General features: G+C 41.2%; 1 protein-coding gene across 1 annotated transcript in view; it reads left to right on the plus strand.

The window, feature by feature from the left end:
- ZDBF2 (zinc finger DBF-type containing 2) overlaps nucleotides 1-16,729 on the plus strand; it is a 32,609-nt gene that overhangs the window by 1,785 nt on the left and 14,095 nt on the right. Inside the window, exons 2-6 of the mRNA XM_090044814.1 lie at nucleotides 1,125-1,246; nucleotides 2,817-2,868; nucleotides 4,280-4,331; nucleotides 6,017-6,122; nucleotides 7,002-7,129. Coding sequence (XP_089900940.1) covers nucleotides 2,817-2,868; nucleotides 4,280-4,331; nucleotides 6,017-6,122; nucleotides 7,002-7,129 — 338 coding nt within the window. The 5' untranslated portion in view covers nucleotides 1,125-1,246. The remainder of the gene's footprint in view (nucleotides 1-1,124; nucleotides 1,247-2,816; nucleotides 2,869-4,279; nucleotides 4,332-6,016; nucleotides 6,123-7,001; nucleotides 7,130-16,729) is intronic.

Consider the following 16,729-nt stretch of genomic DNA (forward strand, 5'->3'; position numbering starts at 1 on the left):
CAGCTGGGACAGGGCAGAGCACAGGATAGAGCTGTGGCTGGCTTCTTCAGAGGGTGTGGAGGCATGGTAAGGGGGTGGCTCCTGCTGCTGTGTGCACCCCCAGGGGAGGCATGGGGGGCTTGTGCCCCCCAGATTTGTGTGCAGGGCAAGGGCGGGCTCCTGCTGCAGGCTCAGGGCTGAGGGGACTGCGTAGGCTTTTCCTGGTGGGGCAGCTGAGCTGGGGCTGTGCTCAGGGCGGGCAGGGGCAGGGTGAGTGGCGGTGGTGCTAGGAGGTTGTGGGGGTTGCAGGGTGGCTACAGTAAATTTTGGGGTGATTTTAGCCCACTCCATAGAATTTCATCCCAGCACCATTGCCGTCCGCCCCAAATGCAGCCCTGGCCCAGCTCTGCTGCCAGAAAGAGGCTGGTACAGCCCCTGGCCCTGAGCACGCAGCAGGCAGCCTGCCCTTGCCCCACACACAGATCCAGAGGGTATATGCCTGCCTCCCCCAGAATGCACGCAGCAGCAGAAGCCGGCTGCCCCCAGGACGAGCTGCCTGCAGCTCCATCTCATGCCCCACTCTCCGTGCCTGCCCCAGCCCACTCTCTCCCTCACCATGGGGTCCTTGATCTTCTTCCTCTGCCCCCACACCCCATCCCCCCAACAGACTTACTGGCTGGATGCTGCTCTCCAAGGTGCTAGGCCACATATTGGGAATTGGATCGGTATTAGCAGCTATGGCTGGTTAATAATCGGCCAACAGTATTGGCCCAAAAAATCTTTATCAGTGCACCCCTAGTAGCAGCTGCAGTAGCAGCAAGGAAGCTAAGTCTGCTCATTGTTCTGCTCCCTGTGGATCATTTGCTTTTATCTGGTAGAAGCTTAGGTGGCAGAAGTTGCTGTTACCATATTTCCTTCCTTATAATACATATGCCAGTTTCCAGAAGCTGGTTGTTGGAAAAAGGTATGGTATGTGAGAAAATATGGTGGTTTTACAAGCCAAAGTATTACTGTTGATTTATCCATATTATGGACTGACTTGCTTGCACAACAGTACAATACAAAATACAACTTTTTCTCATTGATAACATGGATGAAACCCTTGTAACTAGCCTAAAACTGCCCTTTAATTTAATTATTCCCAGGTCATCAGGGATTATGGAAGTGGCTGAGTGGTATGTACTGAAAATGGCCTCCTGGCTGAGATCTAGTGATTGATAGCCGCCAAGCTAACTTTTGGTGATGAGCAAAGGCTGATGACACCAAGGTTAGTAACTGAAAATTTATATTTCAGTATTGCAGAACTAAATGTGAAACTCTGTTTCCTTTTTATATTTACCCTTAAAACATGGAGTAGGATATTACTGCATTGTTGTCTTTCTGCTTAATATTAATATGATTGCCAATACCAGTTTGTGGATTTTAGTATTAGGACATGATGCTGAGCAACAATGACAAATTTCCTCAGCCTAGGTACACATCGCATTTGTTCCATTTCAGGCATGACTTCTGTTCATACAGGTATTTGGTCTGTGTTTTTAAATGCAGCTGAAGAAGTTTAACACCAAAAAATGCAAGGTTCTCCACCTTGGGAGGAAAAACCTGCAGCATCCTTATAGGCTCAGCAGTGCTACGTTGGATAGCACTACAGAAGAAAGAGACTTGGGGGTCATCATTGACCGCAAGATGGACATGAGCCTGCAATGCGATGCTGCGGCTAGTAAAGCGACCAAAACGCTGGCTTGCATCCATAGATGCTTCTCGAGCAAATCCCGGGACGTCATTCTCCCCTGTACTCGGCCTTGGTGAGGCCGCAGCTGGAGTACTGAGTCCAGTTTTGGGCTCCACAATTCAAAAAGGATGTGGAGAAGCTTGAGAGAGTCCAGAGGAGAGCCACGCGCATGATCAGAGGTCAGGAAAACAGATCTTACGATGACAGGCTGAGAGCCATGGGACTCTTTAGCCTGGAAAAGCGTAGGCTCAGGGGTGATCTGATGGCCACCTATAAGTTTATCAAGGGTGACCACCAGGATCTGGGGGAACATTTGTTCACCAGAGCGCCCCAAGGGATGACTAGGTCGAACGGTCACAAACTCCTGCAAGACCGTTTCAGGCTGGACATAAGGAAGAATTTCTTTACTGTCCGAGCCCCCAAGGTCTGGAACAGTCTGCCAGTGGAGGTGGTTCAAGCACCTACATTGAACACCTTCAAGAGTAAATTGGATGCTTATCTTGCTGGGATCCTATGACCCCAGCTGACTTCCTGCCCTTTGGGCAGGGGGCTGGACTCGATGATCTCCCGAGGTCCCTTCCAGCCCTGATGTCTATAAAATCTATGAAATCTATGTATGCATCAGGGCCAGTCCTTATATTTCCTTCTAAAGTTTTAAGACCTTGCTTCATAAGAACATTGCTTATCTATTGGGAAGAATGACATTGTTTCTGACTTGATACAGTACCAAAGGGCAGATGGTTCATTTGTGCCAGAAACCTATAATTTTTGCTTTGCTCCCTGGGCAGATCAGTTTTCCTCTGAATGAAGTGGCTTGCAAAAGTTAGCCCCTGTAGCTTAACGGGTCTTGGGTGGGATAGAAATTATCTTGAAATAAATCAGCCTTGATATTGAGTTCATTAGTGAATGAGAGGAAGATAAATTAAATAGGAATTGTTTTCCTTATTCAGGTTAATTTTGAGATCAAGTTGTGACCTTATCTGAAACAAGATTATGTTTTTAAGGTAACATTTTCTGAGGGCTCTAACATGCTGACACTGAGGACAGGATAGAAGATATATATTTTCTTCATTTTTGTTTTCAGCAGTTTATTTTTGGTTTACAGATGTTTGACAGAAGCAAGCCAACTGAGGAAGCCTCTGCTTCTTCGGCAAAAGGTAAGCAGCTTAATAATGGGGGAAAAAACATACATAACTTTTCTCTCCTGAAGCAAATAATGGCATCTATCTTAACTGTAAATGTATCTCCCTGAGTTTGCCTTTCACTTTCAGTTTAAGTAAATTGTCACTTCCTGTCATCCCCAAATCTATGATTCCATAATAGGGATGGAGGTGAGATTTCTGATCATCCACCCAACTCCCTGTAGATACAAATAAATTATGTTGTGAGCTGTAAACAATTACATATACGCCAGAGGTTGATGGCTAGAAAATGGTAGAGATTTGGTTTTGGGAATTGGCTTGTATGTAAAGTAGATATATATTAGAATAATGGCCCTGGGCAATGGCAAGGGTTAAGTGATTTTTAAAAGTCTGCTTCTGAAAGTTTCCTCAAGGCTCAACTGTGTCTGATAGGCAAGCAGCAAGTGGAGGCACAGGCTGGGAAATTAAAGACATGTACCACACTTATTCATAACATGAGGTAAGGTGGCATTAGATCATAGTGACCAGCTGCAGAGCCCTTGGGATTTCTGTTTTTTGGGAACAGACCAAATTAGGACACCGGTAAAGTCCAAATTAGGATGTGTGCATGTGATGCCTTTGTAAAACAAAGGAATATGCTGACAGGATAGAACATGGACAGTATGACCACAACAAAAAGACCAATCAGCGATGCCGAGTCATCACAGGGCAAAAAAGATACAAAAGGAGGGATTTCAGAGCAGTAGAGTTCCCGAAAGGGGAATCCAAGGCCACCATGGACAGGGGAAACACCACTAGCCTGTCTCACCCACCCAGAGGTGGGGAGGGGTAGACCTTGGCCTCTGACCTCCAGGCTGCTGACATTCAAGAGACATTCAAGAGAGAGCCTCAGGGTGAAGCTTGCATACTGACCAGATGCGCCTTCCCTCTGAGGACAGCTGTAGGACTGGTAGATACAGAACTGTTTGCATTATTCTTATTTGCTATCATTGTGTATCAATAAAATTCACCTATTATCGAATGGAGAGGTCATGGTCAGTCTGAGGGTTGGGGTCCACCCAAGGTATCTGGGTCCACACAAAGTATCTGGGTCATCCAGTACCAACAGAGGTAGCTCCATAATGATTGCAGGTGCAGTGACTTTGACCTATAGGACTTAACTTGGGTCCAAATCAAGCCAGTTGGAAAACTCCTACAGACTTTAACTAAGAAAGGATTGGATTAATATTGTGTATGAGGTACTTCATAGCCATAAAATTAAGTTTTCCTAAATGTAATACATTTTAGTTTTATATATTGTTTTATATATTGTTTTGACGCACAATTTAGTAGCAACGGCAATCTGCAAAGCCAACAGTGACTAGTTTTGATTTCTTCTGGCTGATTTTTTTTTGTTTTAGTTTTTACTTTTTTTCCTTTTCTACAGGTATAGAAAAACAAGGCATTGAAGGCTCCCTACGACAGGAAAGTAGTAGCAGGTGAGATTGATGGTGTAGTTCAAACATCATCAGGCTTTCTTTTCACTAAATTAACTAGGATGAATCTAGTTTTTGAATTTTCACTTGGCCCCTATTGTCTAACTCCCTCCCTCACCCTTATTTTCTCTGTTCTCTATTTTTTCAGTTGAATTCTTAAATACATCTGCATCTCTCCTATCTGTTCTTAGCTCAGATTTTCCGCTTGCTTCATTTCTTCATAGATGTGGTATCCTTCTTGATTCTGAACTCCTTGTCCCCATATCTCTTGTGTCTGTAGGTCTGCCTGCCACCTCCTTTGCAGCATTACCTGAGTAGACAAAAACATCAGGTTTAGCATTTTAAACATTCTTAGCTAGGATTTTGTTTCTCTCTGATTATTGCTGTTCCCTTTCCCATGATCTTGTGAAATCCTAGCACCTTTTCTTTAGCATATGCAATTAAAAAAAGACTGTCCTTTCCTTAACTTCAATTTCTTCCCTTTCATTTTATGGATCTGTTCAAAAGTACTGCTTTTTAATTTGAAGTCCTTCATGGGATCAGTGAAGCCTAACTCATGGATCAGTCTCTCTAGTTTCTGCAGTGCTGGTTGCATCTATGCCTTGCCACATTCTTCCATTTATATCACTTCTCTTCATCACTACCCTGTCTCATGCCAATCTCTGAAAAAGTATCTTCTTGTCCCCTTCAGTACCTGTTGATTTATCTTTCTGCTATTACTCGACAGTGGGGTGCACAAATTAGTTCCACACTCACCCTGATCCCCTTCCCTCACCCAATCTGCTGCTCTTCTTTCTGCTCCCTGCTCTATTTGCAGCTGTCCTGCCTGTCCCCTCCCTGATCTACAGCATGTCACACTTGGAGGCTGCATATGCCACTTATGATATACATGCTGCAGGTTTGCCATCCCTGTCCTAAAACAAGGCTTCTCTACTTCTTTGATGGCATGGGTCATCCACAGACAAAGGTTCCTTGCCTTTCTCTTCTTCACTGTATCTTTTCATTCTCCCCTTCTCTACAGGTTTTCTTTTTATCGCCTCCGGTCCCATTTCCTTTTTAAATCTTTTGAAGGTACTAGATGACAGTTATACAAATAAAATGAATTGCAAGAGGAAGCATTTAACACAACTTTGAATTTAAGCTATCAGTGTTTTCACTTTATTTTCCCATATGGCTACATCTTGTGCAGTCATGTGGCTTTCCCAGTTGTTTTCCCAGTAGCATTCCTACTTTTCAAGCAAAGTACCATGTTTGTTTTTGTTTTATTTGGAGTTTGTTTGTTTGTTTTGAATACAATGCTCCTTTTTCCAAAATTCAGCAGCTGGAATTTGGATGCACATTATAAATAAGGAAATCCAATAATACCAGTTTCTGTCCCTCCTGCAAGAGTACTGCCCATGGGGTTTCCTAGTTGCTGACTCTCTCTTGGACACTTTCTCTTTTCAGGATTGCATAGGTTGTTTCAGAAAGTTTTGCAACATCAGCAGGTGCTATAGAAATCTCTGCTAAACTTGTATGCATAATATAGCAACTTTCTGACAGAAAATGGGGAATTGCTGACAGAACATTTTATATTAATGGTTTCCAATATTTTACTAAACACCTGAACTAAAACTTAATAACTCTTATGTCATTTAATATACTAATGTTAAATACTGATTTCATCAGTATATTTTTTCTTCTTTCAGTATAAGCATAAGAGGGTCAGAACAGGCTGTACCTGGGTTAGCCAGTGGGCAGAATAGACAAGGGTATTGCAACTGCTGCCATGTACACTACAGAAGTCTTGAACAGGTAAGAAAGTTGGGTTGTCATGTAACAGCATATGGTTGGGAATTAAAAAAATGGAGCAATTAGTTTCGCCCATGTTTTTCCTGTACCACAGTTATCACATCATATTACCATACATTAGGAGAGGGTTGACTAGCATCTAGCCTGATAAGCTTGTGTTATTTTAATCACAAATAATGAGCATTTCTTTTAATATTTTTCCAGTAACAAATGGAAAATGACCATTTTGAAAGCTTTTTCCTGTCTGTAATAGATTCATCATGCATGTCTATCAAATCTGGATCTCAGCATCTCCCAGCTTTTAAAAATCAAAACAGCAGTTTCTTTCACTGCTATAGGGGAAATAGGTTGGTTATTCTGTGGGTTTTTAAAAACTTGTACACATGTGGAAAACCCACTCAAAACAGAGTTTCTTCTGAAAACGGGGTCCATGGTCCTAGAACCATATCTACTCAGTGGGCACATCTACACATTTATTAATGTGCCGTAGTTACGGTGCATTAAGTTTAGTACTTGGTTAACCAAATACTAAATCAGTGTGTAGTAACTTGCACTACTGCACAGTAGCACTGGCACATGGCTATAGCGTATTAGCACAGCTTTTGCCTGACATGCTACTGCATGGTATTATTAAGCTACTTGTGTAGTTAGTGTCTTGTGTAGACTTGCCCTGTGACTTCAGTAGGATCATGCTTGTGTTTAGAGTTAGCCACACACTCACACACCCTGCTGAACCAGTATTTTAAAGACTGCAGGAGGAGGATTTCTGTTTTAAGTATTTTTCATTGTAATAGGATTTTTAATTTAGGAATAAAAAACCCCCCTCCATATCGGGAGATTAGTGATGATACCAGACTAGCAACTTATCTTGTCTCTTTTCAGCATATTATTAGTTCCCAGCACAGACATTTCACCACTTACTGCAGGAATCGTATGGGTACTACCAGCTTGATGGAGCGTTTCCTCCAAGATGTTTTGCACCATCATCCCCACAGATACCATGACAACAGGTATAACAGTTTAAATTAAACTTTTAGTTGATGTAATGTAATGTTGTACAACCTTGCATTAAAAATACGTTTCTCATATGTTCGTCCCATTTTAAGAATGCCAGATTGAGGGCAATTTACCAAAAACAAGGACTTTTACATAAAAAGAATGTACAGAACTTGGCTGGTATTTTATATATTCCTTTTCTACTTCAGAGCCGTAGATTTTACTAATTAGTGCATTACGTCTTGACACCCATCTTGCTGGGGTCATCTGATCCCAGCAGTCTTTTCCTGCCCAAGTTCAGGGGGACTAGACCCGATGATCCATAAGGTCCCTTTCAGCCACTAACATTTATGAAACTACTAGCAACTCGCCCCTCAAGAATGACAGGCGGAGTGGGGGCCAGTGGTCTGCTTCAGACAACCAATCAGAGTGTGAATAAAGCATTACAGACAGACAAAGACTTTTATAATATTAGAATGAATAATACAGCTTCCATGGTAGCATCTAGCCATATGGCATAATCAGAAAACAAGCAACATTAAACTAAATAAGCCACAGTAGTTCAGCTGCCTTCTTTATCCTTATACCGTGTGCCATGTTGATTGCATCCATATTAAGCACAAAGAATATTTTTGACGTTTGGTGGAAGAGATCGTTAGCATGCTATGTTCATTATGACTCAAAGTATTTGTGAAATATATATGTTGAGTATTTACAGATGCTTGGAAAAGTAGGGCTGGAAGGGACCTCGCAAGGTCATCTAATCTGACCTTTGCTCAGGGTTGAGCAGGATCATCCCTAATGAACCCATATCAGCCAAATGTCTGTCCAACCTGCTTTAAAAATTTCCAGGGATGGAAATTCCACAACTTCTTTAGGTAGCCTGTTCCAGTGCTTGGCCACCCTCATAGTGAGAAAATTCCTCCTAATCTGCAACCTAAATTTCTTCTGCTTCAGTTTGAGTCCATTGCTCGTAGCCCTATCCTCTTTGGCTACAGCGAGAAGCCTATCTCCATCCTCTCTATATCTGCCCTTCTGGTATTTATAGACTTGTCAAATTCCCCCTTGGTCTTCTCTTCTCCAGATTAAATAAGCCTAGCTCTTTCAGATAGATTGTCAGATAAATTGTCAATATATCCATTAGCTGAACATACAAACTATAAGGGTAATGGAATGTTTATGTAAACAACCTTTATTTGCTGTATTGTAGAATCATAGACAATTAGGGAAGGGACCTCAGAAGGTCATCTAGTCCAACCCCATGCTCAAAGCAGGACTGTCCCCAGCTAGATAATGCCAGTCAAGGCTTTTTGTCTAGCCAGGTCTTAAAAACCTTCAAGGATGGAGATTCCACCTCTCTGGGTAACCTGTTCCAGTGCTTTACTAGTGTCCTTGTGAGAAAATTCTTCCTAATATTTAACCTAAACTTCCTTTGCTGCAACTTGAGACCATTGCTCCTTTTTCTTGAACTATTTCTGTAGTACTGAATATATATATATATATATATATATTTTTTTTTTTACATTTTTAATCATGGGCAGCTGGTGCCACCTTAGTTGGGGGGGGGGAGGCATATGCCACCGACCAGTTGGGGGAAGAGGGGGAATTCCCCGTGGCCAATCTCGCTGACCGGGGGGGAGATCCCCCCCACAGCAAAATTCACTGACTTCCAGAGCTTCAGCACTCCCGGAAGTGGCCATGGTGCTCCTGGAAGTGGCCGCGGCACTACATCTGGTGCTTCCACTCCCCAGCTGGTGCTCCTACCTGCCCCCTCACCCATCGCCTAAGTGGGAAGTGCAGCTGGTCAGGGGGTGCATATGTATCCCCTATGCGTCACCACTGTTTTTAATAGTATTGTTTTTAAAAAACTAGTGGTTTTATGTATTTCTTGTGGTATGTTGTAGAACTTTAATTTTTTTATCATTTGGTCTTGTTTTTGTCCTTTAACGTGAGGCTATTTGACTAACTGAAAGAAAACAAGCAAGCTTCACACTTCTTATCAGTATTGCATAGATACTCAAAGAAAATCTTTATGGAAATTTAATAAGAACATCAACTGTACTGTCCCTTGAGACGTACCTTTCTACTGTTCCCAGAAGCCAGCATGTCAATGCCTACCTCTTTCTTTTGTAGACGAAATTTTATGTCCTCAAGTAATATGTTCTGCTTTATTTAAGCAAAGCACTAGAATAGAGCTGGTAGAGGGACAAGTGGTCACTCAGTTTGATACTAACAGAGGATATGGCCTTCAGCTATATGCTTGACAAATTAATTAGGACATGCACACATCAGCAGGAATAAAAAGGATGTTTTATCTCAATTTTTTTTAACCTTTTTTTGTGAAGAAAGTATCAGAAGCGCTTTAGGGAAGCACCCAAATTGATAAGGGACATGTGTTTTGAGGTTATGTAAATACGAGAGTATTTCATTTGGGGAACAAGATGTACTTGTTAGAAAAAAGTAGGTTCCATTAACTTACAAAAACAAAGAGTAGGATGGAGAAATAATGCACAGGCTAATTGAATGGGTGTGGGAGAAAACAGCCCCAAATCCAGACGGTGTGGGGGCAGAGTTCAGAGTAGAAAAATTGAATAAATTGCTCAAAGTACAATTCTTTTCTGCAAAATGATCATGTAAAATTGGTGAATTCTTAACTAACAGGTGAGAGAGTGAACTGAATTGTGTTTCTTCTTTATATATTAACAAAAGCATTTGCATGATTCTGGTCAAGTACAGCTGAATCAACCCACCCATGAAGACACTGATTTTGTACAAGTGGTAGTAAAAGCAGAAGTAGAAAGCAGTAGGGTTAGGCATATATGTCTGATTTGCCTTGAAGAATTTATGTAACTGATCATTGGTGAAGGAAAGATTTCAATCTAACTTTCAGATCCTAGGCAGAGTTTGGAGGGATGGCAATTTTTAAAAATATATTTTTATTTGAAAACTCTGCATATTTGCTGGGGAAATCTTTGCAAAAGAGGAAAAAAAAGAAGGAAAGGCAGCATAGAGTCCTGGTGCCTACTTCACAAAGTTATACTCTAGTTTTAGGGGAAAATTTTATGTAACATTATTTTCAAAACTGCTTATATGGTTTAGGGCAATTTTTGTTTTTCAATGAGGCGAGTCAGAAGTGCTTAACACTTGAAAAAGGGATGTCGATTCCTAAGTGACAGAGGAGCCTACAAATAACTAGATTAGGTATGACCCAATGTCCTTCTAGTCTAAGTATCCTTCAAGATCGGTTAAAATATTTTTTTCTACTCTTTGTTTAAATTACGAGCGTTTCTTTTAAAAATAAACCTGTTTTTGCTGAAATCTGAATTTCAATACAAAATCTGTTAAAACCTAAGTTTCTTATAATTTCCTAAAACATTAAGGTGAAAAATCAGTATCCTGAATCCATAAGCCTCTGTCAGATATTTTCAATCAGGGTGGATAAAAATCAGATTTTTAAAAAATTTAAATTGGATTTATTTATTTATTTATTTTTTTAATGCTAAATTTCTCTCTCACTTAAAAAAATAACCGTTACAATTTAATCTCATCACAGACATGCTAAACCTACACATACAGTCTCATAAAAATGAATTAATGGCTCTGTCTCACACATACATGCATGCATACACACACACGCACACACACGCATGCACGCACACACACATGTTTAGTTACTGGGAAATACCAACAAGACACCATAGATGAAAAGATTGCTTGGTTCATTTATGCTACAAATTCTCCTTTCGCATTGTTGAAAGCAAACACTTCATTGACATGGTTGAGTCCTTATGACCAGGCTACACTTCACCTGGTAGAGCAGACATTGGTGGAAGGCTGCTAGATATGGTGTATAAAAAGGAACTTGAACAGTGTGCAAGAAATACTGAGGGGAAGTTTGCAAGTTTAAGCCTTGATGGGTGGAGCAATGTACACAACGATCCAGTAATATGTGCCTGTGTAACAACAGAAGATAGGGTTGAATATCTTTCAGAAACAATAGATACATTGGGAAATGCCCACACAGAAAAATATTTAAAAGAAATGGCAGTAAAACCTGTCATAAACTGTGAACAAAAATTCAACTGTCACTTGCACGGTTTTGTCGCAGACAATGCTGCGAACATGACAAAGATGAGAAGATACTTAGAAGAAGAAACGGAAGGACTTTAATAACATATGGCTGCAGTGCCCATTTAATGCATCTTTTAGACAAAGACGTAAATGCTTCTCCAGGAATAAAAGAAAATGTTGTTGTAGTTACAAAATACTTCTGTAACAACCATTTTGCTTCAGCTTCACTGAAGTGAGCAGGAGGATCTGAACTAATTCTCCCCCAAGATTTTCGATGGAATTCTGTGGTTGATTGTTTTGAGCAATTTATTAAGAACTGGCCTATTCTCATAAAAAATTGTGAAGAAAACCGTGATAAAACAGATGGAAGTATCTCATCCAAAGCATATAAGATTGGATTAAAGAGGAATATAGAGGATATGCTCAGTATTTTGAAGCCTATATCCATAGCCTTAAATAAGCTTCAGAGAGATTGTTGATGCTGTTGAAATTTGGAAGGCACTTCAAGAGACATTAAACAAATAAATACCTAACCAGAAAGTTAAACTGCAGGCAATAAAGAAGCAAATGGATCAAGCACTAACTCCACCTCATTTTCTTGCAAACATTCTCAACCTCAGACATAAATGTAGATGTCTAACTTCTGAAGAAGAAGATACTGCCATGGCATGGGCATCTCAGAATCACTCCTCAGCCATAATAAATTTCAGGGCTGGAAGGGAACCATTTAAACCAGGCTTGTCCAACATACGGTCCGCAGGCTGCCATGAGGCCCTCCAAGCCATTTTCTGAGGCCCGAGGTGCTGTGACAGGAAACGAAAGTAAACACTATACTTCTGTTTTGGGGGGTGATGTGATACTGCTTCCTATGAGGTCTTTGAATATGACTTGCCGGCCCGCTGGGTGATTAAACGTTCATGATCCGGCCCCACATTCAAAAAGGTTGGACACCCCTGATTTAAACAGTACATGTTTACTGATGATGTTTTAAACAAAGTCACTCCCCTGAATTGGTGGAAATCATTAGCCAGGCACCTTGACACAGAGTTCCTTCAGTCACTAAGTCAACTTTTCACAGCAGTAGCTTCCTCTGCAGGCACAGAGAGAAATATTTTCATCATTTGGTATTATTCACTCAAAGCTAAGAAATTGACTGGGAGTTGAAAAAGCAGGAAAACTTGTATTTTTGTTTCAGTCTGTGAAGAAAAATGACAGTGGGAATGGGGAAGATGAGATCTAGTTGTAAAAGTTTTAAGGACAGCATACGTTTAGTGTTGTGATGACTTGTCTGTTAGAGTTAATAAAATTTGAAAATTTAAAAAGAGTTTAAGGACAGATGTTGTAAAATGCTGTATTGAGTTGTAAATTAACATGTTTTAGTGATCAGATTTGCACCATTGTGTAAGAAATATGTGAAGAAGTATCAGTGGGAAACTTGATTTAAATCAATGATTTCGGGGCTGGACTCAATCCTCCGGGGTCCCTTCCAGCCCAAATGTCTATAAATAGGGTTTTATCTTGGTGATTTAAATCAATGATCACCTTGATTTAAATCAATCCACCCTGTTTTCAGTTACTTATATTTGTGTGGACTGAATCTTTTTTCTAAACAAAGAAATAATTGGATGAAGAACATCTAACTTCTGAAGTCTAGCCTTATGAATATGGCAAAATAGGCTATATACTGTATTAAGGGCTTGATCTTGTATGGATTCAGGGTCTATAGGTGCAAAACATTGGCAAGGTAAATACAGACTTGAGGATCCAGTTTTTGACCAGTGTACTTCATTAGGATCACCCATTGAACTTTGCTAGGACAAAAATCACATACAAAACATGTTTCTATGGATATGCATGTGTATGAAATTCTCGCCAGTAGAAAAATACCCTGGGAGCTGGAGCATACATACATTGCAACCCCGTGGCTAGACAGCTTCACAGGCAAGCTCTCCACTGGAAGGCTGCTGCCTCTGCTACCCTAGCCCTTAGGAGAGCCCATTAATTGACACCCCATTTTCTCCCCTGCCAGGGAAGACAGTGGGGGCAGTTGGCAGGCCCAAGAAAATGTCCCTCCTACCTCACCACCCCTGGATCTTGTTAATCAGTTGATTGGCAGGGGGGAGGGAAGCCAGTCTCCTGTGGAGGGAATGCTTGTTCCCACCGCTACATTCCCCCAGGCTGACCTGGAGAAGTGCAGAGGGGAGAAGTGCATTCTACACCTGTGGCAAGGCTCCATGAGTGTTGCTTACTGCCTTGCCCTGCACTGTTCTGGGGTGAGCTGGGGCAGTGGGGAGGTAGGGGCATTCTGCCATGGTGGGAACCACTTCTAGGAAGGTTCCTGCTGCAGGAGAACAACCTCGACTGCCCATTTGATTGGTGGCAGAATTGAGGGGGCGGGAGGCATCCTCCCACTGGTGGAAATGTTCCTGGCAGGTTCCCTCTGCAGGAAAATCCTTCCAACAATTGGCTAGTGTGGGGAGGTAGAATTTTTCAGGGCAGGGTTGCTACAGGGTTCCCTGACAGCTTTCCCCTGGGCGGGCTATTAGGGAGCTCATCTTCTCCCACCCTCCCTTTTTTTGGATAATCTGAGACTTGGGGACAGCCTCCTTTTCATACATTAGTCGATTACATGAGGGCGTGGCAGGCAAGAGAAAAGGACCGCTATCCACAAAGCCCAAATAAATCAGGAGCCATGTGGCCACCAGGGGCTGACACAACCACCCCTGGGGTCACGGTCCTGTTACAGGGCTGCAGCCACACCCCTTTTAGCTGGCGGTGGTGCACATGTGCAGTGAACTCTGAGCTTGCTGCCTGGTTAGTCCATGTTTGGTGAGCTCTGTGAGCCATTGTTTTTTGTAGCTCCAGACCCAAGGTGTGAACACTGCTGCTGCTTGTACCCTCTTTTTCCCTGATGCTGAATTCGGTGGTGGGACAGGGCAGTGGGCAAACAGCAGTGGTGCTCACCCCTGGGCTTTAGAGCTGCACCAAAGTATTGACACTGGTGAGAGCTTGCACTGATCAGCAGGAGCCCATGCTCACCAAATGAGCTCTTAGCTCCCTAAGCCTGCACAGCACAGCCAAAGCAGGGATGTGACATCTCATCAGGGTTGTCCCTTCCATCCCTCCCCCCGCCCTGATCTGACCACTTTAATTTCCACTTTAATTTTGAATAAGAATGTGTGCACCAGGTTTTAATGCAGTTAACTAATTTACTTTAAATAAGCATCTGTAGTTAATTAGGATTCAATTTCCTGAATGTTCCTGTGCAGACAACTCATAAGAAATTTTGTTAGTAGAATACAGAAAACCAGACGTGGGGCAGAAAATTTTCCAGTGCTTTATTTTTCCGTGGGAAATTTCCCATATTCAAAAATTCACTGTTTTGTAGAATTCATTAGTAATAAAGAGTGGATGCCAATACAGTATTAGGTAAGCTTGTCAGTTTCAAAGTTGTAATTAATGTTTTTCAGGTGATTATCCCTACAAAGTGTGTGAGAGAGTACATGTATGTTTTATTGATTTGTTAACAGGAGTGTAAATATACTCACATAATAATCCAAACCAAAAATCAAGTTATGAATTCACCTAATTAGCTGTGCAGGCCAAATCAAAACCAAAGCTAAAATTCTTATTTCATCTTAGACTGCAAATGAAACCAAAACCTAAACTAAAACTGATTATTTTTTCCCCTTTCAGTTCAGCAAACGCACAGAGCACTGTCTCATTTCTTTTCTTGAGTTGGGGAAGTTGGAAGTGTTTCCATAGGATCTGTTAGTTTTTTAGTGCTTTTGCTTTGAAGTAGTCATCATAATGCCTAATCAGAAAGAAACCCTAGTCTGTGGCATCATTATAGTGAAGTTCATGCCACTGAAGGAAGGAAGAAAGTTGGTAGATGTAAATATTGCGGGCAGGAGTATGCTAACAACGCAACAGGAATGAAGAAACATTTAATAACATGTGGAAACTGTCTTGAAAGAGTACAAGCCATATATAGAAAACTAATACAACGAAGTGGTGGAACAACATCATCTGAGAAAAGTCTACTTCAGGAATCCTATGTAAGTAAAAAAATTAATATGTTAATGCACAGCATAGACTAGCACCTATATTATTTTAAAACATTATAATTTTAAAAGTTGTTAATGCAACCCTGGGCTGTTATTTATTTAAAATATTTATATCCTGCTTTTCTGCTTTCAGTAAGCACCCAAAGTGGCTTAGGCTTAACAATATATTTTTTTAAATTACATAATCGATAAATAGTTAACAATTTCAACCCAGCAGAGCAAGCTTAGTACTCTGGCCAATGGCAGAGGCTAGACTATATTTCCCTTTGGCTCTGCAGTCCCAGGGCAACTGAGCAGCAAGTTACGCAGCAAAGTATTCTTTCTGGCCCGGGGGGGGGGGGGGGGAACAAACTCCCTGCCGCTTCTCCTTCTGATGGATGAGGCCAGACTAGAATAGGCTAAAATAAAAATCTTTTCCCTCTTTTGTTGCAGGAACTTGGTAGCTCAAGTGAAATAGCAGATTTGCAAAAAACAGAAAATGAAAATGAGCTACCAGGTCTGGGGGAAGAAACGGCAGGATCCTCGCTTTCAAGATCACTGTCACCATATATGTGATCCACCAGGAGTAGCTGTTCACGACAGTTGAGCTTTTAATCAAGCTTTGTGGACAAAATGTCAAAAGAAGATCAAGAAAAAGCAGATGAGATATTAGCTCGAGCTGTATTTGCAAGTGGTACACCTCTTTCCATAACTGAAAATCAGTACTGGAATGAACATCACAAAGTCATTCATCAACCATATAAGTTACTATCATGTTATCGTTTATCACATTCTCTCTTAGATAGAGAGTATGACAGAGTTCAAACGGTGGTTATTCAAAGAATTGGTCAAGCAGAATCACTGCCTCTGATGTCAGATGGATGGACTGATATACAAGGAAATCGTTTATTGAACATTATGTTAGCAACACCTGAACCAATATTCCTGAAAGCAATTGCTACCAAATATTCTCATCATACGGGTGAATACATAGCCAAATGACTCTGTGAAGAGATTGAAAGTGCAGGTCCCTTCCAGGGTACAAGCCCTTGTAAGTGATAATGCAAGTAACACGAATGCTGCATGGCTAATATTAAAGGCAAAGTATCTGCATTTAATACTATTTGGCTGTCTTGTTCATGGGTTGAATTTTTTGGCAACGGACATAGCGAGTGTGAATACAATGAAGACAATATTGGCAAATTGCAAAGTGATTGTGAAAGTATTCAACAATCATCATGTTGCTAATCAGACTTTGAAGAAATTACAGAAAGAAGCAGGGGAAGGAAAGTGCACTTTTATTGCCAGGAGAAACTAGATGGGGCTCAGCTGCAAAGTGTTTACATAGTTTGCTGCACACAAAGAACTGTTTGCAGTGTGCTTCAATAGATGACACAGTATCCCAGATTTCCATGAACAATTTGGAAGCAGATTCTTCACAACAATGTGTTCTGGGTTCAAGTTCAAGGAGTATTCAATTTGCTATCAATTTCAGTG

This window comes from Crocodylus siamensis, chromosome 4 (genome assembly GCF_052110815.1).
Source record: "Crocodylus siamensis isolate JL-2025a chromosome 4, ASM5211081v1, whole genome shotgun sequence".
Lineage (NCBI taxonomy): Eukaryota > Metazoa > Chordata > Crocodylia > Crocodylidae > Crocodylus > Crocodylus siamensis.